The sequence below is a fragment of the Convolutriloba macropyga genome, chromosome 10 (genome assembly GCF_964194025.1).
Source record: "Convolutriloba macropyga chromosome 10, txConMacr16.3, whole genome shotgun sequence".
NCBI classification, from domain to species: Eukaryota; Metazoa; Xenacoelomorpha; order Acoela; family Convolutidae; genus Convolutriloba; species Convolutriloba macropyga.
The window spans coordinates 35,465,368-35,492,990 of record NC_134477.1 but is presented as its reverse complement, the minus strand read 5'-3'; the positions used below and the strand labels follow the sequence as shown (position 1 = coordinate 35,492,990).

The following is a 27,623-nucleotide window of genomic DNA, read 5'->3' as shown; positions in this document are numbered from 1 at the left end:
TGAATCGTATAGATTAGACTTTAGCGGTACGATTTCGAGAAAAGAATTTAGTTGACTGATTTGAATTATGAATTTCAGAATTGTGGTATAATAGTACCTTCATCTTAAAAGTTTTAGTTTTGAGTTGCTAAATTAAGATAATCCATTATCATTTATTTAGTTCATTTTCGCTCTTTAAAATTTGTTCAATTTGTAAAGTTAGATTTCTGAAGATCAAATCTCAAGATTTCACGTCGTTAAAATTTGTTTACAATTTGTTGCATGATTGAATGTCTGTTCATAAATCTTGTAAAGATTTGCCGCTTTAAATTGTCTGATGATATGAATAAGTTATTGTTCAACCATTTTATTCTTTCAATTTTCATTCTTCTGAAATTCATAATTCAAATCAGTCAACTAAATTCTTTTCTCGAAATCGTTCCGCTAAAGTCTAATCTATACGATTCAAAAGTAAACTGTAATTCGTTAAGCGAAACACTAGTACAAAATAGAAGTGAGATTTCGCTCCGCCAAATCAAGATTTATTTGGTAACTCAAATAAATAAATTCCACTCGACAAAATTTAGTATTGATTCGCTCCGCGAATTAATAGATAAACACTCGCTTGCAATTCAATCGAATTGGCGTCGCCGAACAACAAACCCTACATTTTCTCATTTTGTACGACATGGCGCAGCCAGCTCGCGAATCCCGAAAAACACCTCTATCGATAGAGCCATTTTGGGAACGGCCGACTTCAGACCCACCGATCAGATGGGAGAAATGGAGAATACAAGTGAAATTAGCGATTCTCGCTCGGGAAAACATCACAATTGATACATTGTTGCAACCTAAACCGACAGAAGTTCGTTTGCCGGCAGAACCGAAATATGAGGTACCAATCGAAGATGCGACAGAGGAAACAGAAAGAGACAGACGAATTCGAAATAATCAATTGAAATTGCAGTGGGAGCTCAAATGTCAGAAACTAATTGAGGCAGGAATACTTTGTGGAGAACGACCATGGAACTTGTGCGACCAAAAATGCGTCTCTCTGTTATACTTGAGTATAGGCACGGAAGGACGACGTCTGCTAACACAAAAATTCCCACATGACAATATCTATGATTTGTCAACCCTCAAACTGTGGGAAATGATGGAGATCGCCTTCATTCGCCCCAGAAACATTACATTCGATAGATACGTCTTCTTCTCCAGAAAACAAAAGAAGGGCGAGTCAGTTGAGCAATTTTACAGTGTTCTTAAGGAGCTTGCAGAAAACTGCGATTTTGAAAACCGTGAGGAAGCCATAATAAGGGATATCTTCATTACAAACATGTTAGACGACGACATCCAACGAGAGCTACTTCGAGATACGGTGGAACCAGAAAGGGCTCTCAGTATTGCAGTGAACATGGAAATGGGCAACCAAAATCAACAACGGATTTCATCCAACAATGGAGGAAACGGCAACGCAGTAAACGTGATACAACAGAATAGTCGATTTCGCGGCGCGGGTGTGCGTGGTAATCAATCGACGAGGATAACAACGAATCGCACCTCCATTGGACAATGCCGTGGCTCTGGTCAAAGTTGGACACCTACACATCGTCAGGTTTGCCCCGCCATGGGTAAGAAATGTAATTATTGTGGTTTGCAAAATCATTTTGCAAAAATATGTCGTCGACGACTTAATAATTCGAGAACTAATCAACAAAATAATCGTATTAATACAGTAGAAAATGTAGACACTTCAAATCAGAACTCAAGTCAAGAAAACCAAAATGTTAACTACATAAACTATAATGCGGAAACCCACTCAGACTACGATTCCTCTGACGATAACTATGTCGCTACTATCGAAAACGTCGATTCACCGAATACAACTTTGCAAAATTTATCAATTATTATTGGTAACACAAATTGTGACTTACTACTTGATTCTGGTAGTGGCTGTACCATAATAAACATGTCATTAGCAAGAGAAATAATGTTCAACTGTATCCAATCCCAATGGTCAGAGAAAAAGCCGCAAGAATTGAAGTCTTTTTCGAATGATATAGTTCAACCACTTGGAACATTGAAAACTCCTGTAAAATGCAACGACTGGTATATCTCGAAAGCAAGAATTACAGTAGTACCTGATGGATTTAGACCAATATTAGGAAGAGACCTTTTTGACCAATTAGGTATTACAATCACTCAAAAACCTTGTCCAAAAATCGAAGTTAACAACGTGGATCAAACGTGTGTAATAAAAAAATCACTAGCAAAAGAGTTTCCTGAACTAATATCACGAATTGGCAAATCAAAAAATCATACAGTAAACTCCAAATTTCACAGAAACTATCGAGTTGTACATCAAAAAGGTAGAAAAGTACCAATACACCTCCAACCAAAAGTAAAAATTGAGTTAGAAAAACTGCTTAATGAAGGACACATCGAAAAACTAAACAATTGCTCAGATCAATTTTTCATATCCCCAATAGTCATCACTGTGAAAAAGGATCAGTCAATAAAAATAGCACTGGATTCAAAAATCCTCAACAAAGCGATTCACAAAAACAAGTACCAAATGCCGAACATTGACTCACTAATTCAAACTATTTCGCAAACTCTATCATCGGCGCCGCAAGAGACCGCATATTTTACAACGCTCGATCTGCAGTACGCGTACAGCCAACTCAATTTACATAACGATACGGCCCGCCATTGTAACTTTAATATTGTTAGTGGAGATATGACAGGAACATATCGATTTAAAACGGGATTCTATGGTTTAACAGATATGCCAGCAGAATTTCAAAAAGCTATTGACTGTACTCTTGCGGGTTTAGAAAATACATTCTGTTTTTTGGACGACATATTAATAGTAAGCAGAGGAAGAATCGAAAAACACTTGGATTTGGTACGAAAATGCTTAATAAGACTTGACCAAGAGAATCTGCGAATTAATTTGGCTAAATGTCATTTTGCTAAAGACAAAATTGAATGGCTCGGTCACAATATTACACAGTCAGGTGTAACACCTCTCTCGAGCAAAACAGACGCAATTGAAAAATTAGCAGCACCAACTAATCTCAAAAAACTTAGATCATTTATGGGATCAGTTCATCACTTAGGAAAATTCATTCCGAACCTGTCTCAACTATGTTACCCTCTTAGACCATTGTTAAAGAAAAACACTAAGTTCATTTGGACGGACGAGCATGAAAAACACTTTTGTTTAATTAAAGAGAAAATTGCGGAAACAACGGAAAATAAACATTTCAATCCAGAGTTAGAAACACGCATTAAATGTGATGCTTCACGTAAAGGATTAGGATGCGCATTGGAGCAACGAACGCCCAATGGTTGGCACACTGTAGCATTCGCATCGCGATTTCTTAATTCAGTAGAAGATAGATACAGTGTAAACGAACTCGAACTCCTAGGGGTGGTGTGGTCTATTGAACATTTTAAATACTATCTCTACGGAAAACCGTTCACCGTCATCACTGATCATAGAGCCCTCTTATCTATTATGCGAGAAAATAGATCTAATAAGTCATACAATAGCAGATTAACACGTTGGGTGGACCGATTATTGCCATTCGATTTCTCAATTGATCATCTTCCTGGCTCTAAAATGGGCTTAGTGGATTACATTTCTCGCGACCCACATCAACAAGCCGCTAATATATCTACATACGATGAACAATTCATAGTAGCAAAATTGGATGTAATTAAGCGCGGCGCGAAACGCTTTCTATTAAATGCTGAAAATTACGTTGATTTCGCAGCGCGAAATCCACCCACAAAATGCGTCGAGCATAATCTAAATTCCATTAACAAATTTGGAAGTGAATTGGCACCGCGAAATCCAGAACATTCTAATATTACGCTAACTGACAATTCAATTAGCGAATTAAGCCCAATTATTGCAAATACCAAACCCGAAATTGAAATAGCCAACATTCCAAACTCGCTTTCTGCCCACAATCGCTCAGCTAATCAGTCGCATAGTAATTTAAACAATTTCCAGCGAATAGCCCAAAAATTTAGACAAGTTTACATGATGTCCCAGCCGAATTCCGACGACGAAACCCTCATGTCTGTTAAGCAATCCACTCCATCAAGAGTTCGCTTCGCGGATGCAGGGCCCTCAATTGCATCAACCGCTCCAATTGTCCCAGCCGCACCCAGTACCCCAACAACACCGACAACAGACACAACAGGCACTTCCACTTCAGGCGACGAATTATATCTAGACTCGTTTAATTTTGCGTTATCGAAAATATTTTCCAGCTCTCTAATGGCGAGTCTAACGACAAAAGACGCAATCCTTAAAGAAATTCGTGACTGTATCCTCACAGGTAACGAGGACCGATGTAAGCAGATCTCGCCATATATACACAGTTACTGGAAAGATCTTCATGTGAAGAGTGGGTGTGTATGTATTGACGACAGAATAGCACTTCCGCACACAATAAAGGACGCCTATGTGGACGCAATCCACGCCACGCATCCGGGCACATGGGGCATGACAGACATGGCATCGCACGCGTGGTGGCCATATATGCATCGTGATTTGGCCACAAAGACGGCGAAGTGCAACCCGTGTGTAAAAATCGGTAAAAATTTAAAATCTATAATACCAATTAAAAAATGGGCACCATTAAAACTATGTAAAGTTCCTAATGAAGAAATTCAAATTGATTTTGGCGGACCCATATATAATGAGAAAAATCAAGAAGTCTACTTTCTTGCATGTATTGACCGATTTTCGAAATTTCCATCAGCTGAGGTATTTGAAAGCGCGAATGCAGATAATATTTTGAAATTCCTTCAAGAATATGTTTTATTACACGGTATACCCCGTGCAATTCGACTAGATCAAGCTAGATGTCAAACGGGCCAGCGAATTAAAGCATTCTGTAATCAAAATAATATAGAGTTAATTGAGGCACCAATACACGATCACAGAGCTATTGGCTTAGTGGAGAGGCTAATTCAGACAATCAAGAATCGTCTAGCATGTATTAAAACGGCGGCACGAAATCAATTTAATATAAAGGCTTCAATAAATTCAATAATATATCAACTACGAATCTGTCGTCAAAAGACGATAAACATGTCACCATTTGAAGCACATTTTGGTCGCAAAGCAAATACGCCTTTAAGTAACATAACAACAAAGCCAGACCCTAAAAGTCTAACATACAATAACATTCTAAATAAATATTTAGATCTGGAGACAGTTAGATGGGATCAACTAATTAAAGATGAGAATTGGACGAACGAAGAAAGGAGTGACACAGAAGTGGAGGACAACAAATTTCACTTATGTAAAGATGCGGAAAAACGTCAACAAGACGACACTAACAAAGAGTCCCGATTCATCCTCCATCCGGATGTATGCCAACCACTACCGCGGACAGAGACTTCATTAGAACTAAAACTGGCAAAGAAACGACCAAGGACTAAAAGGTCCAAGAAGAGTCTAGATGGACTTTATGAAGTATTGGCCCCCGGCTCCTCTGTAATCAAAACAGACGAACACACGTCTGTCATAAAAGAGCCTGGCAAACGTGAAGTCACAATCCGGAACTCCAATTTGGCTAAATTTGGGACAAAGGCAGAGAGGGGGACTGAGCTTCAAGCCTATGCCAATAGGAGACCAACGATCCCAACAGGAAAAACTACGGAGGAGCTTATTAATAATCATGCTAAAGAGTTGAGAAGAAAAATCGAGGGAGGAAAGAAGATGAAACATCGTCGAATCGCTGACGATATCAGCACTGTGTCATCCATACACTCAAATGTAACACGGGCACTACGAGTAAAGATGCCAATCAAACCAAAACGTCATGTACAAATCGCGCCGCCAAATCAACAACCAGATCAAGATACTCAACCCGCAGCGCCAATAGACCTCCCCACATCTAGTATTGTAATAGCAGAACCACCAAGCCGACCCAAAAGAAAAGCCGCTAGTAAAGCCTCCGCAAATCTTATGCCCGCCAAACGAACACGAGCATCAACTTCGGTCACTGAAACAGACGAATCGGCAGCTTCGTCACAAACATGCCCCCCAACAACATCCAGTTCGAGTGTAACAGGAAAACAAAAAAGACGGCAGAAATTGAAACAACAACAAATAGAAAACAAAACGCTAATCTCACAAATTCAAACGGCCGCCTCACAAACACAACATGTAGAATCGAACTTTACAGTGCCGCAATGCTCACCAACTCCTGCTTTCCCAGTTCAATACTACGTTTCACCAAACTACGAAGGACCTGAGGTGTCGATGACAGTTGGTGAGGCAGAACGTTATTATGAGAGCGAGAGTGACTGAATTGAAAATATCTCAAAATAAACATTACTCAAAAACTTCATTTAAACTCTCAAAACTTTATGATATTATTTAATTAACAAGTACATATTTTACTAATTTTCTGCTAAATAATTCTCATTATTTACTTCTCCAAAGGGGGAAATGTGGTATAATAGTACCTTCATCTTAAAAGTTTTAGTTTTGAGTTGCTAAATTAAGATAATCCATTATCATTTATTTAGTTCATTTTCGCTCTTTAAAATTTGTTCAATTTGTAAAGTTAGATTTCTGAAGATCAAATCTCAAGATTTCACGTCGTTAAAATTTGTTTACAATTTGTTGCATGATTGAATGTCTGTTCATAAATCTTGTAAAGATTTGCCGCTTTAAATTGTCTGATGATATGAATAAGTTATTGTTCAACCATTTTATTCTTTCAATTTTCATTCTTCTGAAATTCATAATTCAAATCAGTCAACTAAATTCTTTTCTCGAAATCGTTCCGCTAAAGTCTAATCTATACGATTCAAAAGTAAACTGTAATTCGTTAAGCGAAACACTAGTACAAAATAGAAGTGAGATTTCGCTCCGCCAAATCAAGATTTATTTGGTAACTCAAATAAATAAATTCCACTCGACAAAATTTGGCATTGATTCGCTCCGCGAATTAATAGATAAACACTCGCTTGCAATTCAATCGAATTGGCGTCGCCGAACAACAAACCCTACATTTTCTCATTTTGTACGACACAAGGCTCTAACGTTGACATCTCACTGTAGAAAAATAGAACGCTTTCAAAACGTTTTTGAGCGAAACCGGTCATAGAGAATCTTTTGATCAATTCATTTTCACTTCCGAAATGGACAGTAGTAAGTTTTTCTACTGGCTATTATCAACTTGAGGACCGAGATGGCAACATTGAAATGTAGTGAGACGTACATGTTAATTCAAAGTACATTATCGGGGCAATATTTGGTTTTGATTTGCAGTTTTTTTATGTAAAGACAGTCAATCTCTTTACACTTGCTTCCATGTTTTCCTTCATCAATAACAGAGTCCATGCCTCGACTATCTGGTGTAATTTTAACTAACAGTTTTTGCTTTTTCTTCGTTTTCTAGTCATATTTTGCAAGTTCTGTTTATGTACTTGATTTAATGGTGCATCATCCAAACTTGTTGAACCTTTGATTATGAGGAAAAACAATTTCTACATGTTAAATGAGAGGTCTTTCTAGCTGCAAATTCCACGGAAATATTGAATGTTTTGAAACTGTTAAGATACTGAGGGATTCCTTCCGACGGAGGCAGGCGGAATTGCTTTGACTAATGAGGTGGAACAGGATTACAGTGGATCGCAAGAGAGATACACGTACTTCACAGTTGCAAGTAGTGAAACAAGTTAGTGTTCATGGACTGTATTTTTTGTGTCACCCGGCTTGAGGTGTCTGCCGTAAATTGGATAGAAGTGTGAACAAATCGAAGAGTTCCACTGTTGGTCTGCCGATTTTTTTCTTTTTGATGACAGTCGAAAACTTATCATGGGAGATAGTAAACAAGAGAAAAAAAATGTTTTTGTTTGTTCCAGCTGTATATTCCATGCCAATTCTGGGAAGCAACACTCGCAGCTGTTCAGTTTGGAGCAGTTTGGAAAGTATAAGAAGTCTCACAACATGCCAAGCTCGCCTAAGAGAGAACTATCCTTGTCCAGCGTACCCAGAGGACTCTGGACTCAACAAAACTGACGCCTTCTTTGCCCATTTGGAAGCCGGGGCAGCTACTGGAACCAAAGGGTGGTTCTACGATATTTGCTGCAACAAGAACGGATCATCAGAACTCCATACAGTAGTAACAAATTCCGGATTTTGCACACCTAGCCAGTGCTACTTCAACCCAGGAGCCGATTTCTGCGTCCGATCACCTGCTTTGAGCTGTTATGATGACAGTTCTAATCAGCCTTATTATGTATCTAATCAATGTTGCTATGACTCAGAGGAGAGTTTGATCACGCTGCGTAAATCAGGAGCCGGAAGCATGGGGTTGCAACCCGGGACATTCTCCAACATCATGGCTCACTATGACTTCGACTTGCAACCTTTTGCTGAGTGCTGTTTGCTTGAAGACGGGTCAGTAAATACGGACCCTAACAACGAGGCTGTCTGCAACTCTTTCTTGACTGCCAGACCAACAATCATAGGAACCTACAGCGGCTCAGCAGTTGCAGAGTCAACCATGCTTTCACACATTAGAACTCTGGATGGAAAAGATTACACCTTTTTTGGACTAGGGGTGTATACTTATCTGATAACAAGCCAGGCTACGCCTTTTAAAATGCAAGTCAGTACCAGAGTTAAAGGCAATGGTACCGTTATTTCCGGGTTTGCCATCAGTTACGGAGGAGTTGCGGTATTCGATTTATTTCGGCTGAGTGAGACATCGACTAAAATAGCCATTAGAGGACAATCAGTTACACTAGATCGTATCTACCTTGTGCGCGAAGGTGTAGTAATTACGCAACCAGTTGATGACATAATAGTGGTTGCTATTCTGGACGCAAACGTGATCATAAGCGTGTTGATCATCGACGACTTCTTCTCTATCACTGTGTCGGTGCCCACTAGTTTCCTGGGCATTGCTCAAGGGCTTCTGGGCTATTTCGATGGAACCGTTGTAAATGATTTCACTACACCAGGCTAGTAACCCAAATTGCATGGTCCTTTTGCCCCTTTTTTTCATCGGTCTTCATGAAAATGCCCCCGATTGTGATTGAACGTTTTATATCTTATTCAGTTCCTACTTATAAATTTCGATTATCGAAATTTCCCTTAATTGTTTATGATATCTGACAGAACAGCGTGATGTTTCTCAAACAAAAAACGACCTATTAAAATATTTCTTTGAGCAAAAATGTATTGGTTTCCTTGAGGTCGTTGTGGCAAATTCCATCACAGATTTCTTCGACTGATCTCTTGTTTGGTAAAAACATAGCTGCAGGAATCTTAGCGGGCCGATGAAGGATTGATCCGCTGTCATAACTATGGAACTTTCAATCAATTTTATCAAAAAATCGTAAAAATTTTCCTTACAAAAAATAAAATGGAAAGATTTGCTTTTTTACCACTGGCTTCCCAACAGGCAACAAACAATCGTTGAAAATGGCGAAAAGCATTATACTTAGTTAGGAACAGCAAAAAATGTTTATTTGGCTGGAGAAAACAGAAAATTTTAACAATTTTTGCATAAGTTTAAATTTTTTTTGCATTTTTCAATATAAAACAACTAAACAGCCCATTGAAGAAACAGAACTTAAGACAACCTGGAATTTTTTAATCATATGTGAAAATCATTGCAATGATTGGTTCATAAAATTGTTCGAGTTAACTGAAAAAATATTTTTTTTTTCATAGAACTTCTTTGCTACCAAACACATTATGCCAACCATTCTCACTTGACACTCTCTGTTAGTATAGAATATGAAGTTTTCGAGCCTCTAAAACGCAGAAACGCAAAATGGTCCAGTTCTGTAGAAATTGTTAACAGGTACTGAGATCCTGAAGTAAACTCTAATTCTTTTAATACTTTTAACTCAATAGCTATGAAGTAATCTTGAGAGTTAGAGCTCAGGCAACAAATCTCGAAATTCAAATCCCTGTTTTTATGTCGACAAAATTTGAGCAAAACAGTTACGATTTGTGCTTGAAAAACATCACACATGCCATCATTTAATCCGATTCTGAACCATTACTTTAATTTAACCTTGACAACAAAAAATTGTTTTCATGACAATCTTTTAAGATTCCTAGAGATTTTGATCAGAACGAAGCCTGTAGTGTGTTTTAAAAAAAATTTTCTATTGAAATTATCTCAGAAAGAAACAAAACTGTCACTTTCCTTCCATGTGTACACAATTTAGTATGTTCAGTGCACAGTTCAGACGATACTGCGATTAAAAATGAATCTTTGTGGGCCTATTAGTCAATTTTTGCTCGTAGGAAAAGCTGTCTTTCTAAAAATGGCTGAACAAATTTTAACATAAATAAATGCAGCAAGTTGCAAGATCAAAGTGCATTTTGAATTATTTATGTCTGCTTGTTTGCTTCAATCAAAATTCACTTCTACGGTTTCCCAGTGAAACGAAACTTGATACACCTTGCCATGACATGCAAGATCTTGTTAACTCGTGCAAAACTTGAAACATCTTGCCAAGATCTTGATAGACAAACATTTCTTGGAACACCTTGATAAGATCTTGACAAGATCTTATCAAGACATATCAAGAACTTTTCTTGGCGTAACTTGATAAGATCTTGATAATTCTTGACATATAGAAAATTATTTTTCTAAGCAACACGGGATGAGGTGGTGGAAAAATGAAATGGGAATCCAGAGAAAAATCAGTTTTTCTGCATAAACTTGTTTTTGGGGTAATTTGGAGCATTCAGAAAAAAGTTCGTTCCGTTGTGCGTTGAATAAGGATCCCACGGAAAGTTATAGTGTTATCCCCTTAAAAATAACACTGAAATTGCTTGGCTTAAAACTAGTTTTCGTAGAAAAAATGCTTGGAGCGTAATGTAGGAAAATGTGACCACAGAATAATGATTTCCCTCTGTTTTTCATATTAAGTTTTAAAAAGACCTATATGTTTTAAATTTTGTGCTCGATTCTACTTTTTTTTAGACATCTAGAGAAAAACAAGCTTATATCTGACTGTTAAACGGTATTATCGGCGTTAATAATGTATACCAGGACGACCGTTTTTGTTATAAAAAAGATGTTTTTATGGGATTTTAGTGGGGGCCTTCCCGATGGCGGTCCTGTATAAGGTGTGTACTATGTACATACCGAGCTAGCACCCACTTAAAAATTTAACTATACTGGAAAAAGTAGGCTCAATTGTTGGTTGATAAACTACTGGGAGCTGAATTTTCCGACAATTCTTGATAAATCTTGAGAAATCGTGCTTAATCATATGAATTCTTGCTAAATCTTGTTTGAAGGTGCTTTTTAATTTTTACAACTTGGTATATCTTGCCATGTCATGGTTAGTCTTTCTTGGAAATCTTGCCAAGAGCTTGTTTCTTGATAGCCATGCAAAGATCATACAAGTTCGTACATATCTTGATGTTTTCTTGCCATGTTACATAGCAAGATCTTGGCAAGATTTTCCATGTTTTATCATGTTTCTTATCATGGCTATCAAGTTTCGTTTCACTGGGTTATTTTTAGTTAAGTTGAAAAGTAATCTGACAACAACCAACAGTGTTCAAAAATCCTCAGGTTAAGGAAAGTTTGAGTAAAATTCTCACGGTTTTCTTCACAACGGCTGTCTGCTCTTCCGATATGTATTGATGGTTTTCAGAGATTTAATTTTATAGCAAAACAGCACTCTGAGGTGAGCGAATGAGATTTTGGGTTATCGACAAAACTGTCCAGTTAAAACTTTATGCAACCTGTTGCAACTCTCAATAAATTGACCATTGTCAAGAAAATTGAATAATTTCGTACTCTTCGTAAACTTACAACTTTTTAAAAACTGTATTATAACAAATAACAAATGCACAGAATTTAAGTTTTGATTAGCTTCGAGGGACAGCATTATACTACTTATTTTTAGTAGAGGCATTTTTTGAAAACCCGTCAATCCAGATATACTATTGTCATTAAGTTGCGAGATATCATGGTTTCCGGGGGTCATTTTTTTGCTTAAATCATTTAAGAAATGCTCTGACAGAATCTGAAAAACTTCAGTGGATAAACTTTGCACAACTATTTCGTGAAATGTGAACATAATATCGTGAAATGTGAACATAATATCGTGAAATGTGAACGCGTTGGTTCTATTTATTCGGCAGTTTCCAACATAGTGAGATTGTAATTAAGAAGATCTTTCCGCTAAAAAAAATAAATTTGCCAGAGACTGTTTGCAGAACTTTTACATTCATTGAGCGCTTTTAGACAAACTATTAAAATCTTCAGCACTTAATATTCTTTTTTCACAAACAATTTCCCTACTTTCAGCACTTATGTTACGTAGTTTCTTCAGCTTGCTCACGTAGTTTCCAGACCGTTGCAATTTTTTCCCAATTTTTTTGATAACAATCACCTACATTCATATTCCTTATAAAAACACATTAACCTCTTGTAACATTTATGTACCTTCAGCATTATATTTCATTCACCAACAAATCTTGGTCTCAAAATCCGATCTCTCAAACATTAGCCTCTTCTTCCTCCCCTTTCCACAATTTGAGAAGACTATTGAGGTTTGTTAGGTTGCTATTTTCACTGATTGTTATGAACATAATTCAAAACCTTTCATAAAAATTCCCCATGTTTTTGTAACACAATTTTCACAATTTCAGCAGTTCTCTGACATGTTTTGCATCTTTGTGCACCTTTCTTTTTAAATTTCTTTTAAAATAATTTGCACACTTTTACGTAAAAAAAAAACGATTTTTTTCTGCTTTTGAGGCACATAAGGTATGTATTAAACTATTGATTAGTGTTAAAAAATATTGTTTGTTGAATGCGCTAAATTATTGAAGTGGCGATTTTATTTAAGGTTTTTGCTGAGGCAATGCTGCATTCTTCTAAAAATTGTGCCGAAAAAAAATTTAAAAGGAGCTGAAAACGTGCGATTTTCTTTCCAACGAGGAAATATTGTAGGAAAAATACTGAGTTTCTTTAAGCAATGCGTTGAAGAAAACTGAAGTATTATTTCAGCACATTCAGCACTTGAAACTACACATTGAAACGCTTTTAGAAATTTTCATACATTATATTGCACACGTTCACTGCATTTGGTACAAAAATATTTGCTCATACCCGGAGGTTGGTGGCAGCGTAAATCAACGCTGAATCAGTCTAGAGACATTTTGTTTTTTAGGATGCCCAATACTCTGTTCATGAACCAATTTACACGGGCCAGTGTTGATTTTTGAGTAAAACTTGCTGCATGAAAAATTATATGCTCAGCTTAACTCCCGCCAACAAGGTTTGATTTATATGCGATTCTAATTTCCGCGTGGGTACCTGAAACATTTAACTTGCGTATCAAGTCGTAACCAATAAGCTAAATCAGCTTTGTGGTAATTGCCTACGAACTAGCTTACATATAAAGAGTGGGTATACTACTATAGTAATTAGCAGTTATACGCTACAAAAGTATGACATTACTCTGCTCAGACTTAATTTTGGGGTGTGAGTAATTATCAGACTGCACATGATAAGTTTAGCTTGGGCTAACTCCATGACCTCAATATAATCATAATGCAGAAGAATTACACATAAAGAAAATTAATATGTTCTGGAGATGCAATATTTCAGAGCTGAATTAAGTTTGTACACTTGAAGTGTGCTGGCTCAGCGCTGAAATGCTCTGAGACTAAAGTCTGGGTATCTACTGACACTTTGACCACCTAACAACAAAAAAGAGCTCAAAAGAAAATGCTTCCAGTTTGTCCGGGCCAAAATGCGACGTTGTACTCCCAAGAAAGTTAACTATGCCAAGTTTTCAAAGAAAACGTTAATCCTGCAAATCATACAATATGGTGGTTATCTTGCAAAATTCTTGCAAGTTTGTTCCAGTCGAGCTCTGCACTCATTGGTTCTCTTCTGTGTATCATCTTTTTGCAAGCTATAGTTGCTCGTGGTTAAAGTAAGGAATTAAATTAAAATTATGTAAAATAATGTCTAGTAGTCTAATAGCAAAATGTCCAGTAGTCTAATAGGGATAAACCGTTATTGTTCTTTCCCTTGATCGCACCTTTTGACAACTTTAGAACCATATAAAAACTCAGATTTAATCTTCTCCTGTAAAAAAGTAAAAATTGTTTCTTATAAAATTTTTATATGAAAAACTAAAGTTGATCTTATTCTAGATCTTTATAAATTTGTACTCTAAATCTGAAAAAAAACTTCTAATGAAAAAAAATTGATTGATATACTACTATCACTTTATTTGACTTTTTGAGTTCATTTTGCGTATTGTTGAAGCTCCTCATGCCTTTTGTTAGCTTTTTCAGATGCTTTTCAGATATTAATGATGAAGAACTCTTGTAGATGTTAATCTTGCATAATTCTTACAAGACTTATGGTAATCTTGCAAGATATTGCAAGGTTAACATCCGAACCCCAATCTGGATGTTTGTTTTTTCCTTTTTATACCCAATTTGTGGTATACTACACAGAATTTGAGTTTTTCTTAACCAAATACTCCAACCAACACCCTCCCACCCCATGCTCAAGGAGAGAGAACCAGAAAAGTATTGTATTTGAGGCGGGACCGTGATCAACATAGAGACCAGTTCCAAGGATCTTCATTCCTTTTTTGGGGAGACGTGGAAAGTGGTGAACCAGAGTGACTGGATATCCCAGTGCGTGACAGAGATCCAATCTGACATTAATAATGGTCCAGTGTACCCTGTTTACACTGCTTCTGAGGCAAATCAAGAAACATACTCTGAGGTAACTTTTATACAATTTCGCTCTCTTACCCTATTTTTACCCAGGTTGATCGGATAAATCTTCTATTAAATCGTTTGGTTATATACCTATATAACGAAAAGGAAAAAAATCGCGGCTTGCTAACCAATCAACGGACTACATCGTGTCCAACAAGGTTCTAAAATACTGCATTTGTTACTTGAACTATCAGAAGCAGTCTGATTGGTGTTTTTGGACGAGTAAATGGAAAAAAATGAAAACCTGACAATTACTTGAAAAAATAAATAATAGATATGAAGGAACGCTTAGACTAATAAAAAATTCGTTTATTTTAATTATAAGAATGAACATGAAGCTGCTCTTAGTGTATGAAAATTGATAAGATATATCATATGGTCCTGTTTATGGCGAAGTAAAACAAACAAGGAGGCTCGGTAATGTGCGTACGCAACTTAAGTTTCCGACCCCCGCTCAACCACATTCTTGACTTAATTTGTTACCAAATGATGGAGAGATAAAAAACTTTCAAAACATTCTTACCGTTCCATAAATAGCCAGTGGAATACAATAATGCCACTCTAGATGGCCGATGAACGTTATAGATAATATGATTACTAGAAAGGACAATAATAGATATCAAACAACAAACATTATTTACGATCATAACTCGATTTCTATAAGAAATAAATTCATAACAAAATCAAACTCGCATCAGACAAAATCTAAACAAAACAATTTAGCCTATACGTCATTAGAAAAAATATGGAACCTGTCCTCAATACAACTGGTTAATAGGTCGACAAAAAAGAGCAAAGAGGCGCGAAGTTCAAAACTACGTTTCTATTTTTGAAAAGAATTAAATTCACTGAATACCCTAAAATGTTCATTTATATCTCTATAGGAGGCAATTGAAACATGTCTTTATCCAATGTTTAATTGCGCAAAGTTAAAAAGCCAATGGGACATGGGACCTACGCTTATTGTTGTAAATAAAAAAAAACAAAAATCCTATAAAATGTACAAATACAAAAAATCTCAAATATTTTATGAAATCTCGTAGCAACAGCAGTTAAAAAGCCGAGAAACAAATGTTCAAAGCTAACACCGTTATATAGATTAAATAATAGATCACTGGAAATGGGTTGTCACATGTGTTTACAGAGACTGAGCTACAAATCCACCAAAAAATTAACTAAAAATGATGAAGTTAAAAAAACCCAATTACGTTTTTGAAAACAAATATTTTCAAAAGCCAAACAGACTTCAAAAAGATTTCAAAAAACAGCGATGGAGTAAGCTGCAATACACCAGGAAGCCAATTGGGCCTGATAAAAATGAGACTAAACCACGACCATAACAAAAACAACAAATATAAAAAGAAGCCAAACAATTTTACGAGATCACACTGTTCAAGGCAATATAATTATAAGTTGTTACCTGCAAGAATTGTATACTTTCTCCTCATTTTAACATCAAAGAGTCTTCCTTCTAAAAGGATGACGTGGACATGAAAACAAAATACCCAGAAATTGAACACTTTAGAAATCTCGAAAAGTCTTTATGAAATTAATTGGTCGAAGCAGTCAGTCACAGTGAATAACAAAGCGCAAATTGTACGAGAACATGATAAAATCGAGAAAATTAATTGAGACTTCTGATTTGTGAGATTGAGTCACTTGGTTACGAAAATGAAAGCAAAAATGATACAGTTGAAGGTCATTAAAACAAACAGCTGTGAACTGAATTCTTTAACTAGGTTCAGTTAGACGACCTGAAGAATCAATTGAGACCTATCCTTAGTAGGTATATGGCGTATAAGAACAAAAAGAAGGACAAACATAGGCAAAAACAAAAAAAAGTCCACAAAATTTTGCGTGATAACTGTGTCTCAGCCCAAAAAGTATAAACTATATGACAAAAACAATTAAAGATTCAGATACGCGTTTTCCCATCGCTGCTCATTTTTCCTACTATGCTCTCCCTCAATTACAGTTATCAATAATGCAATAATACGACAAGGAAACAAACTGAACTCATAAAATATGCAGTTATGCTCAAAAAAGTGAAAATGCGTAGTATCAAAACAAAGAGACCCTTAGTTGAACTTAAAAAATTACGGACCTTAATTATAACGTTTATAATCCACGTGAAACTGGTTTCTGTAATTTTTAATTGATACTGCACCCAAAGCTGAGAAAAATAAGATAAAATATTGGCAAAAATCAAAAATTAACAGATGTTTTCTTAAAACAAATATATTCAAAGTCATAGCAGACACTAGATAACAACTGAAAGAGATGTCAAGGTTCACGAATAACTCCTGAAAAGTGACTGGATCTTTGATTGCGAAAAATAAGTTATTGGGCATGAAGATTGGGCAAAAAGACAACAAATGAAAGCAAAAATCAGGAAGTACATAAAAGATTTTTACGTAAACATTTGGTCAGAGCCATAGAAACCACGCACTTAACTCTAAAACCGTAAATTAATCTCGTTTGTAAATACTATCTGTCACTAATTGGGCGCTGATTTGAAGTTCTTGTAATTAAAAAAATTATACATAGAAATCGTTTACATAGCGGAGTTATTTTGAAAAAAAAATTGCTCCCCATTAAAATCTAAAAAATTTTTTATCGTAAGGATCCATGGCGAGATCAAGATCAGCCCAGATGTTGCTGCCCGTCTAGTAAAATACTCATTTGGTCAAATGGTTGCAAAATAGATATTTTTTTCGCAAAATCTTTCAGTTTGTCAAAAAAAATTTGTTTTGTATATTTCATGAATTGAAATTTGCAAAAAACTGGCAACTCCAGAACACTATCAAAGCCATTTGGTGTAAAACTAGCTCGGTTGTTAGCTTGAAAAGAATATGGACGCTGTTTTAAGGAATTTAATTCCAGCAAATATTAAGCCAGTCGGCTGAAAAATCAAATTTGGTCCCAATTTTGGTCCCAAAAAAAGTAGAATTTTGAAAAATTTAGCGTAAATTTTAGCCAACAAACGCAAACCGAACATTTCAGCATCCCGGCTCAATCTTAAGGGATAAAAATAATAACACTACAGTTAACAATTTGTACGAATTTTATCAAAATTGACGAAAATTATGTCAAAAATACCAAAAAAGTGAATAAAAACGGCTAAAATACGTCTAATATTCACAAATATTTAATGCACGATAACTCCCTATAAAAAGTCAAAATTGAAAAAATCTGTTTAATTCCATATTCTGTGCTGGACGTTTTGTTTAATGATACCACTCACAACTCTCTACAATGATTATATCGATCGGCCAGAATTGACTGAACAAAAAAAAACCCATTTGAGTAATAGTTCCTCCCCCACTAAAGTGGGTCGGAACAAAAAAAAATGATATTCATTATTTGTTATTTTTATGCATATCAACTTTTAACATTATTTAAATGCTCTAATGCTAGCGTTACAACAGGTCACTATTTAAAATTTTCTTCAAAAAAACACTTGAAGAGTGCTCTGAATAAATTATTGTTGAATTGAAACTAATGTCAAGTTCGACAAAATTTGAAAACCTTTACTTTAATATTTTGCTTAATCAAAAAACAAAAGATATATTTTGAAAAAGCTATTACGGCCATTCGTCCAACTCATTTTTTTTCTATCAGAAGTAATCCTTTTGAAATTTTTTAACAATTCTTCACCGTTAGTTTTTGGGGAAGATCATTTTTTATTTTTCCCCGGGTCGAGTTCGGATGTTTAACCTAAAGGAAAGTGAGTTCTTTCTAGGCAATGCAGGTTGTTACAACATAAACACTCGACCTAAAACTTTTGACAAAAATTATTCAACGAAAACAATTCTGCTTAAAATGTAGGGAAAAGGCAAAAAAACGGAAGCTAAAACTGTGCACATATACTGCTCAACAACAAAAGCAAAGTATAAGATAAATAATCTTAAAGAAATTGGTATAAGAGGAACGAAGGACAATTTGTTAGCTCGAAGAAAAATGCTGACATATGAAGATGAAAATTCAGCAATAGTTGAAAAAGGTATAAAATTTTAAGAATATTCTTAAAAATCAATCGGGCTCCAAAAGTTTAAATTAGGGCAGATTTTTCCGCCTTGAAATTGAAATAAAGAGGCCCAGTGAGATTTAGATTTTATTAGTTGAATTGCAAAAGAACCTATTAGGTTGATAAAAAATAAAAAAAAGTATCGTTTTTTCAACTTTGGAGGCAACAATGGATTATGTTATACAAGCTGAACAACTAATTCACTCGCGACGATTCAAAAGGTAAATGATAGTATGTTAAGGTGAATTAGCAGATTATAGATGAACTCGACAGGAACGGTTTCGCAAGAAATGTAGAAATTCACTAACCGACTTGAAGGGTCCTACAATTTAAACATCCGGTCTCGACAAGGGTTACGCATGTTTCAGAAACGCTCACATTAAAAACTTTTGTCAATAATCTTCTCGTATAATGTAGTCAATTTTGTTTGAATATTATAAAACTATATTGCAAAGAAGGCAGAGGAAGTGGCAATTCTTCTGAATTCAGTTAAAGTAGATACCCGGAATTGAGTCTCTGAGCATGTCAGTGCTGAACCAGCCTTATTTTTATATTGAGGTCATAGAGTTCGCTCGCACGGGGGAGTTTGAATCGCATATAAAGAAAACCTTGTTAGCGGGGGTTAAGCTGAACATATTAGTTTTCATGCAGCAAACTTTACTCAAAAATTCTGGCTGTCCAATGTAATTTGTTACATGAACAGAGTGCCGGCATCCAAAAAAAAAACAGAAAGTCTTTAGACTAATCAGCGCTGATTTGCTCTGCCACCGACCTTCGGTTATTTGATCGTGCAAAGTTATTTTGAGCATTTTATCAACAAGGCGGCTCGGTAATGTGCGATGGCACATAAGGTTCCGAACCCGCTCATCCACAAATTTGGCATAATTGTCTGTATCAACGATAAGATAGCCTCCAAAGCAAACAACTCAGTGGAGTAAAAGTTGATGCATTGGATTGCTGTAATATGTCAATATTAAGAAAGCGAGTCAAGACGAAAAGCAAAATCAAACAACAACAACAACAAACATTAATTACATCAAAAAATTTATGTCCCTCTTAGAAACTAAATTTAATAACAAAATCAACATACCGTCAGATAAACCCAAAACTAAACAAAAATAACTTATAAATCCCCAGAAAACATATGCGACCAGTCCATAAAAAGGTTTGGTAACAATTATACAAGAAAGAACAAAAACAGTAAAGTAAAAAAATTAACTTATTTTTTGAAACAGTTAACTTCAAAGTAATAAATACCATTAGGAATCAATTAATATTACCAAAAATTTACGATTTTCACTACTTCTATAGAAGGGCATTAGGACCTGTCCTTATTCATTTTTTAAAGCGGCTAAAAAGAACAACAAAGAACAAACAAAATTTCAATTGAAACTTGCCAGAAAACGCTGTCAAAACCGTCAAGCCAATTTTTGGCACTCAAAATACATTTGATTGCACCTTCTTCAAACAGCTATAATTTAGTACGTGGCTATTCATTAGTAAGACTAGGTAACAAGCAGACAAAAAAGCGAAAGGCTAAAGTATGTAATTTTTTTTCGAAACAAAATTACATTTAATGTCATGAAAGGCATTAATAACAAAAAGAGCTATTTAAATAGGGTCGTTTATTTAAAAAAAAGCCCTCGAGACCTGTAATTATCCAGAATATTTCTTGCATCTACAAAAAGAACGTCAAATATGACAAAAATCACATTAGTTTACTTTTTTTTTGTGAAAAACCGGTGTCGAAGCCAGTAAGGTCATAACAAATTCTTTAAAAGATTTTGGGACACCAATCCCTCCTATTCCTTTGACACCCATAATGTTATATTTGACCTGTAGTTAACTAACGAGATTAGGTAACAAAAAGAAACATAAAAAGAACAAAATTGCGAAGTTGAAAATTTTTTTTTTTTAAATTTTGGAAAACGATTGTTTTGATCGTCGTGAAAGCCATCAGCTATCTACTAATATCAGAATATCGGTTCTTCTACTCTTGTATGAAAAGCCAATGAAAGCAATCACTATACAGGAAATTTCATTCGACCGAAATGACAAAGTATAAATGACAGTTAGAGACAAAATTAAAAAATTCAATTGATTTCTTCAAGAAAGAGGCGTCGAGGCCGTTAAAACGATGATGTATATCTTTCAGAATTTTAATATGTTCAATTGTGCCTTATTCTGAATGCTAATGAGGTGACATGAGAACCGTCAAAAATGTGATAATGTGACAAAATTAGAAAACGTGAAAAACTGGCAAATATCAAAACAAAAAAAATCTGAAATCTTGTGGTATCAAAGCCAGAAAACAATAATTTCAGGCTTAAAACTGCAACTGAGAATAAATGTTAAATAAGTCGAAAGAAGAAGCGGTCGTTTTTTTGCTGACATTAAGCTGGAAGTTGTACAAATTAAGAAAAAAAGTAGAGGAAAAGTTAATTAAGCCATTATTTATTGAAAGGTCAATTATTTTTAAAAAAAGAAACGACCATAAATTTTCAATTAAAAAACTTAATGCATTAGCTTGGAGCTGCTTAACAAGCAAATCGGGTGGACCTATCACTCCTGAGCTTTGATTTGATATGTTCTGTTTTTTATTATTAAAAAAAAGTCTTTTTTTTTAAAAAAAAGACCGACTGATTAAAACCCGATTTTTTTTGGATTGTAACAGTCCTAGAATGGCCAAAAACAAGCCCTAATAATACTTATTGTCCCTTAGGAATAACTGATTTTTCGAATGTTGTAGATATAGATAATTTGTTAGTTGAAAACTCAAAATAAATTCTGCATTTTTGATACTCATTGAGTAAAGTTGGCAAAAAACGGCAAGGTTTTAACTACAGTGCACTCTCAGCGGACTCTGAAGTAGAAATAGCCCCCTCTGAGTCTACAAAGATTTTTTAAGTGTTGTTTGGGGATGTACTGTCGGCAAATTTAATCAAAGTGGACTAAATTAGCTTATTTCGTGCTGTTTTTGATGAAAAAGTCTAAATTTTGAAATGTTTATCCAGATTTTTTGACCAAAAAATTAAATCAAAACAATCAACAATGCTTGTTCGTCTTCAAAAATAAAATCAACGACACTATTCTTAAAAATTATAACAAATTTCAGCAAAATCGACGAAAAAATTTAGGCAAAAATTCCGGAAAATGTGAATAAAAACAACGTGAATTCACTCTTCTTTTCTCAGAACTTTAAACCTCGATAACTCTCTGTAGAAATCGAAAATTAAACAAATCTTTTTAATTCCATATTCTACGCTGGATGAGCTTTCTAATGATACCAGTCTCAACTCTCTACGATGAATATATCGAGCGGCGAAAATTCACGGAACAAAAAAAAACCCAGTTGAGTATATAGTTCCTCTCCCCTCAAGAGGGTCGGAACAAAAAACAAATGATTTCCTGTAAGATAAGTAAATGACACTAAGAAGAATGCCAACCTGTAACTAGCCAATATCGTGAAGAGACTATTCGTGAAAATTTTCTGGCAAAGATTTTGTCTGGATTCATCAAAATTATTGGATGCATTAAAATAGGGTAAAAAACAATAATTTTAAGAAACAGTGTCAAAAACGGACTTTTCCTACAGACAGCGGCCAATAACGATCATTCCTAAGTTTAAAAACGGTCAAAACTGATCATATATTGGTTTTCGTCTTAAAATAACAGTTAAGATCGGTAATTACTTGTAATTTTTTGTTCAGATAAAACTTCAAGTCGGATATCCTTCTGAGAAAACCTGACCTCTGGAGAATAACTAAACCAGATCTGATAATCGGTGGAGTTCTTTTCGCAAGTAGATCATTTGAACCATGTTTCAGCATAACGCAACAAACTTTACAAATGAAAAATCCCAAACTATGCGTTAGAAATAGCTTAATATTGCAAGGTTCTGCAAAAAAATCAAGTTTACCTTGCAGAATTTGTTAGAAAAGAGATAAACTGCCCTAAAAACATAAAAAAATTGCCCGATGGTGCTTCATGGTCAGTACTAGTATAATCCGGTTAGGCAATAGGAGAAAAACAGTTACTTTTGAGAACGATTTACGACCAGTTGCTCAAAGTTCTCTAAATTTTTTTTTGAAATGAAGCTTGATGCTGCCTTCAATTTGCCAGAAGTCAATTTTCTCATATTGTAGTTCCTTTCCCTTTAAAAAACCTTTTAACACTTGAAAATCACTTTTAGAATGTTATAGTTAGGTTTTTAAGTTTTTAATATACTTTGAATTGGTCAGATATACAACATAATAAAGCAAAACAATTGTTTTAAGAAGAATCCAGACTTTTCGGCAATTATCAGACCTTAGTTCGTTCTTGATCAGACTTTATCCAGACTGCGAAAGCAACCTCGTACTTCCTTGTAATGAAAACACTTTAACCCCTTCCCCGTGGGTTTTTTTAAATTCTGGTCATAAACTCACACCTTGAATTGAAAAACACAGTTTTAGGTTTAGTTTGTCCAAATCAACGAAGTGTTCTTAATGGTCTGGTCGCATGGTCAATCCGGGATTTCAATTTATATAACCCAACACAAATTTATTTACCTTTTAATGATATTTCAGAATTGCCTGAATGATACGAATTGTATCTTGGACATAATCAACTCAAAAGACCCGCTCTTCTACACTAAGTACGCAACAGCTGCAGCCTCTCTTTTGCAGGGAAGTAAATCGGGTGGCATCCGGGAACTCTTTCAGGCTGTTCATGAAATAATTGAGGATATTATAGAAAATAATGACAGCGCAATTCAGATTTCGTTCGATTTGGCTGATCAAATTCACCTGAGCTTGACCAAGATTCTGGTTTACACTGGATTTTCCCACCTTGCCTTGGTCGGACTTTTGAGATAGAGAGACTTGTAAATTTGGAAGCTAACTGCGAAAAAAGACATTTCGATGTAAATATTTGGAATATTTTCATATAGAGAGCTATAATACTCCAAAATATTGGAACTAAACATGAGTTTCGAAAAAGTTCTCAAATGAAAAGCAACGTGATCATACATTCTTAGGAACAGCAGTAATAGCTTAAGTCCCCGAGGACACTGACAATTACTTCGCTGTAATGGTCATCGAAGCCTCCTGGCTCATACGCAGGAGGAACTAACCTCGCAGGACATACACAGGAAATAATTAAAAACTCTGATGGGAAAATTTGAGGTTAAGGATGTCTAGGCAAGTGCAACGGAAGAGAAAAATCTGGGCAAACATCACGAATACTCCAAAAAGACTAGTCGTGTTCCGAAGCGATCCGGCTGTGTAGATTAATCACGTCCCCTCAATATTTTGCCGCCAGTAACATTGCAGGATATTATCATTGTTCCGACCCCACTTGTGGGGGAAGGAACTATATACTCAAATGGGTTTTTTTTTGTTCAGTGAATTTTGGCCGATCGATATATTCGTCGTAGAGAAATGTGAGTGGTATCATTAAAAAGCTGGTCCAGCGTAGAATTCAAAAGTAAAAAGATTTTTTTGAATTTCGTTTTTTTCGAGGAGTTATCGAGGATTGAAGTTTTGTGTGAACAATGGGATCTTTAGCATGATTGTTCACTTTTAGTACAATTTTCTTCAAACTAAGATCTTTTTTACGAAAACATTAATTCAAATTTCTATAAAAAGAATAAATTTTGAGTTCGTAAAAGTTGAATGCAAGGCGATAGAAAGACTAGTTCTGGTCTCATAGGGAAGTTCACTATCAAAAAAAAATCGAACTCTAATTGAGAGCCCTTTTTTTAATAAAACTTTTCTCTTTTTTGCTTTTTTAAGTCACCTAGAGACAAGTCACATTTTATATCGACGTTCTATTAATGACAAAACTCCTTTATAGTCGAATGAAGCGCAATGAACAAAAAACGTCGTTTTCAAGGAATTGCTCATGTTTTTTTTTGGCTTCGATTCTGAGTTTTCGTAATTTTGAATGAAATTTTGAATTTCTTTTTGAAGTTTTACTATTTTTTTTGGAGTCCTATGGTAGGGATTCATTGACTAACAGTGCAATATGTTCCATAATGAGCATTAAGTGAACATGTCTATTTCATTGAGGGGGCGGCTAATGGCTGTTAAGACTTAAAAAATAATTTTTCGAATTTTTTTTTGAATATTAAAGAATCATAATCTTATTATAGTGAATTGTAAGTCAGTCCAGGGGTGAGAGCACCCTCTTCCTTCCTACTGCAACCAAAACTAAACTGGTTAGCGGTTTTATCTTCTATCTATTGGTTATATGACTTCAATGACAAAAAATTTCAATTTTTTAAAATTTTTTTTGGATTTTTACGTATTATTGGTTACTTTTGAAATCTTATCACATTATCCAAATATTGACAGTTCCCATTAGCTTAAAAACGATGTTCTGTGGATGACCAATAAAAATTTTAAACAAAAATTTATGGTTTAAATGGCTTCGACACGTTCTTCTTGCACTTTTCTACTGATTTTTTGGTTTTCTCCTGTTTTTTTTTTGTTGTTTTAATAGTCATTATACTTACTGTGATCTCATAATGAATACCTATGCATGACAAACATAAATGTACTGCCACCGGGGCATCTTTGAGCGTTTTTATTGACTTACGTTGAAAGCTATTGAATTTAATGTCTGTTAAAATAAAAATCATTTTTCGAAAATTTTATTTGAACAATTACAATTCCTAAATTTTTCTTGAACTGTTAGTGAGTTTCAGTATTGACTGGACCCACTTGCTTTTTACTGCGACTAAAAATATTCTGTTTAGCTGTTTTATCTTCTAGCTATTGGTTATATGACTTCAATGACAAAGATTTCAATTTTTTTAAATTTTTTTTTGGATTTTTTGAATTATTGGTCACTTTTGAACTCTTTATCACATTATCCAAAGATTATTGTAATCCAATTGGCTTAGAGAGGACGTTCAGTGGATCACAGAGAAAGTTTTCAGAGAATAGCTAATGGTTTAATTGTCTTCGACACTTTCTTATCGCATTTTTCTACTGAATTTTAGTTTTTGCTGTTTTTGTTATTGTTTTCTGTCATAAGACTTATTGTGATGTCTTTTTAACTATCTATGCATGACAGACATCATTTTCCACCCTATGGGTTATATCTGAGCATCGTCATTGAGCTCCGATGAAAGATTGAGTTTACTGGCTGTTAAGGGTTTAAAAATAATTTTTCGAAACTTTTTTGAAATTCAACCATTCCTAATTTTTTTTCGTGAATACTCTTGGTCATTGTTGGTTCTAACAGAATCCATTTCCGTTCTACTATAGCCAAAATTAATCTGGTTAGCGGTTTTATCTTCTACCTATTAGTTTTAAAACATCAATGCCACGAGAATTCATATTTTTTTTGGGTACTTTATTTTGTTTTTCGATCCTTTTGAAATCTTATCACATCATCTTACTGCTGAGAGTCCCTATTGGTTTAAGGAAGAAGTTCAATGGATCATAAATAAAGTTTTCAGGGAAGAGCTTATGATTTGAGTTGCTTCGACATTTTCTTCAGGCACTTTTCTACTGAATTTGTGGTTTTTGCCTCTCTCTGTTGTTGTTTTCATAGTCATTAACTTGTTGTAAGGTCTTATTGATGAAATACGATTGGCAAAAAAACTTATTGTCCCCTCGAGGCATCATTTATTGTATATACTGGCTTCCGTTGAAGGCTAATGAATTTAATGGCGTTGATAATACGTGTTTTCCCGCAATTTTCGTGCGTCTAATGTATTTGTTTATATTTGTTGATTTTTTGAAATTATATTGATAAAAAAGGTTTTCCCATTGCTCCTGAAAAATTAATTTAAAATTGAAGAGTGTTTAGTGAAAAGTTCATTTTTTTAATGCCTTCGACCCTTTTGTCGCTCAATTTTTTTTCCTGAATTCGCTGTTTTTGTTCTTTAGGTAGCCGTAAATTGCTCACAGATCTCATAGGCTTGTAATTGAAGACTGAATGAATTATGTTGCTCGAAACATTCAGTATATAGCGAATAAGTTCCTTTCGTCAAATTTAACTTCTATTCATCAATCAGATGTCCCATCGAATTTCGTGTATTTCAAGAAATAACATATATATTGATATTATGTGCCACTGTTGTTTCGTTTTTCTGAACGTTTATTGAATGGCCATTTTTTGCGTTTCTTTTTCTCTTCCTTCAGAACAATCGCGTAATAACAGATCCCAATGGTTTTTAAATGTGGCCCAAGTAAACTTATTTAATCTTTCAGTATAAATCCTTCAACTGAAATAGCAGAAATAACAACTCAATTAAAAATACATATTCAGATGATAGCTATTGATTTTAATGGTAGCAAAGGTTTGTGTTTTCGCAAATCGTTTGTAATTTTTTGAGTTTCTCTTTAGTTTTTTTCTATGGCATAGTCTGACCACAGACGGGTGCTTTTGGTTTTGTAATGACTTTTTAGTAATTTATCAAGGATTTTTTTATTAAAAACCAATGTTTTTTAAGATTTTTGAATTTTCTTGGTGCAAAAAATGTTGATTAATTTTTAAGTTTCGCCTCACTGTTCGTTTTTTTTTTGTCGGCTTGTTACCTAGTCTCGTTAAGAAAACTTTTCATCTGCTGTATAGTTAGTAAAAGGTAAACTTGTGTAGTTAAGGTTTTATCTGACTGCATTTTGACGTTGTTACCAGGTGCTTTTAAATTTAGATATTCATTTTTTGCCGCCAAAATTTTGTTGGTGCTATTTTTTTCTAGTCTCTTCAATGTCAGGTCACGTTGGTGCTGTAATGAAGCATGGCATTAGTAATTCAATTAGTAGATAGAATGTGTAACGATTGTTTTAAACTCAAACATCTATTTTTGTTATCTCTTGATTTGGTTGACATTTTAGTCAAAAA

General features: G+C 34.8%; 1 protein-coding gene across 1 annotated transcript in view; it reads left to right on the top strand.

The window, feature by feature from the left end:
• Positions 1–23,764, top strand: part of LOC142347894 (uncharacterized) — a 69,095-nt gene extending 45,331 nt beyond the window's left edge. The window contains exons 8-11 of the mRNA XM_075399051.1: positions 7,578–7,697; positions 7,885–8,988; positions 14,575–14,762; positions 23,354–23,764. Coding sequence (XP_075255166.1) covers positions 7,578–7,697; positions 7,885–8,988; positions 14,575–14,762; positions 23,354–23,641 — 1,700 coding nt within the window. The 3' untranslated portion in view covers positions 23,642–23,764. The remainder of the gene's footprint in view (positions 1–7,577; positions 7,698–7,884; positions 8,989–14,574; positions 14,763–23,353) is intronic.
• The last annotated feature ends 3,859 nt before the right edge of the window (positions 23,765–27,623 follow it).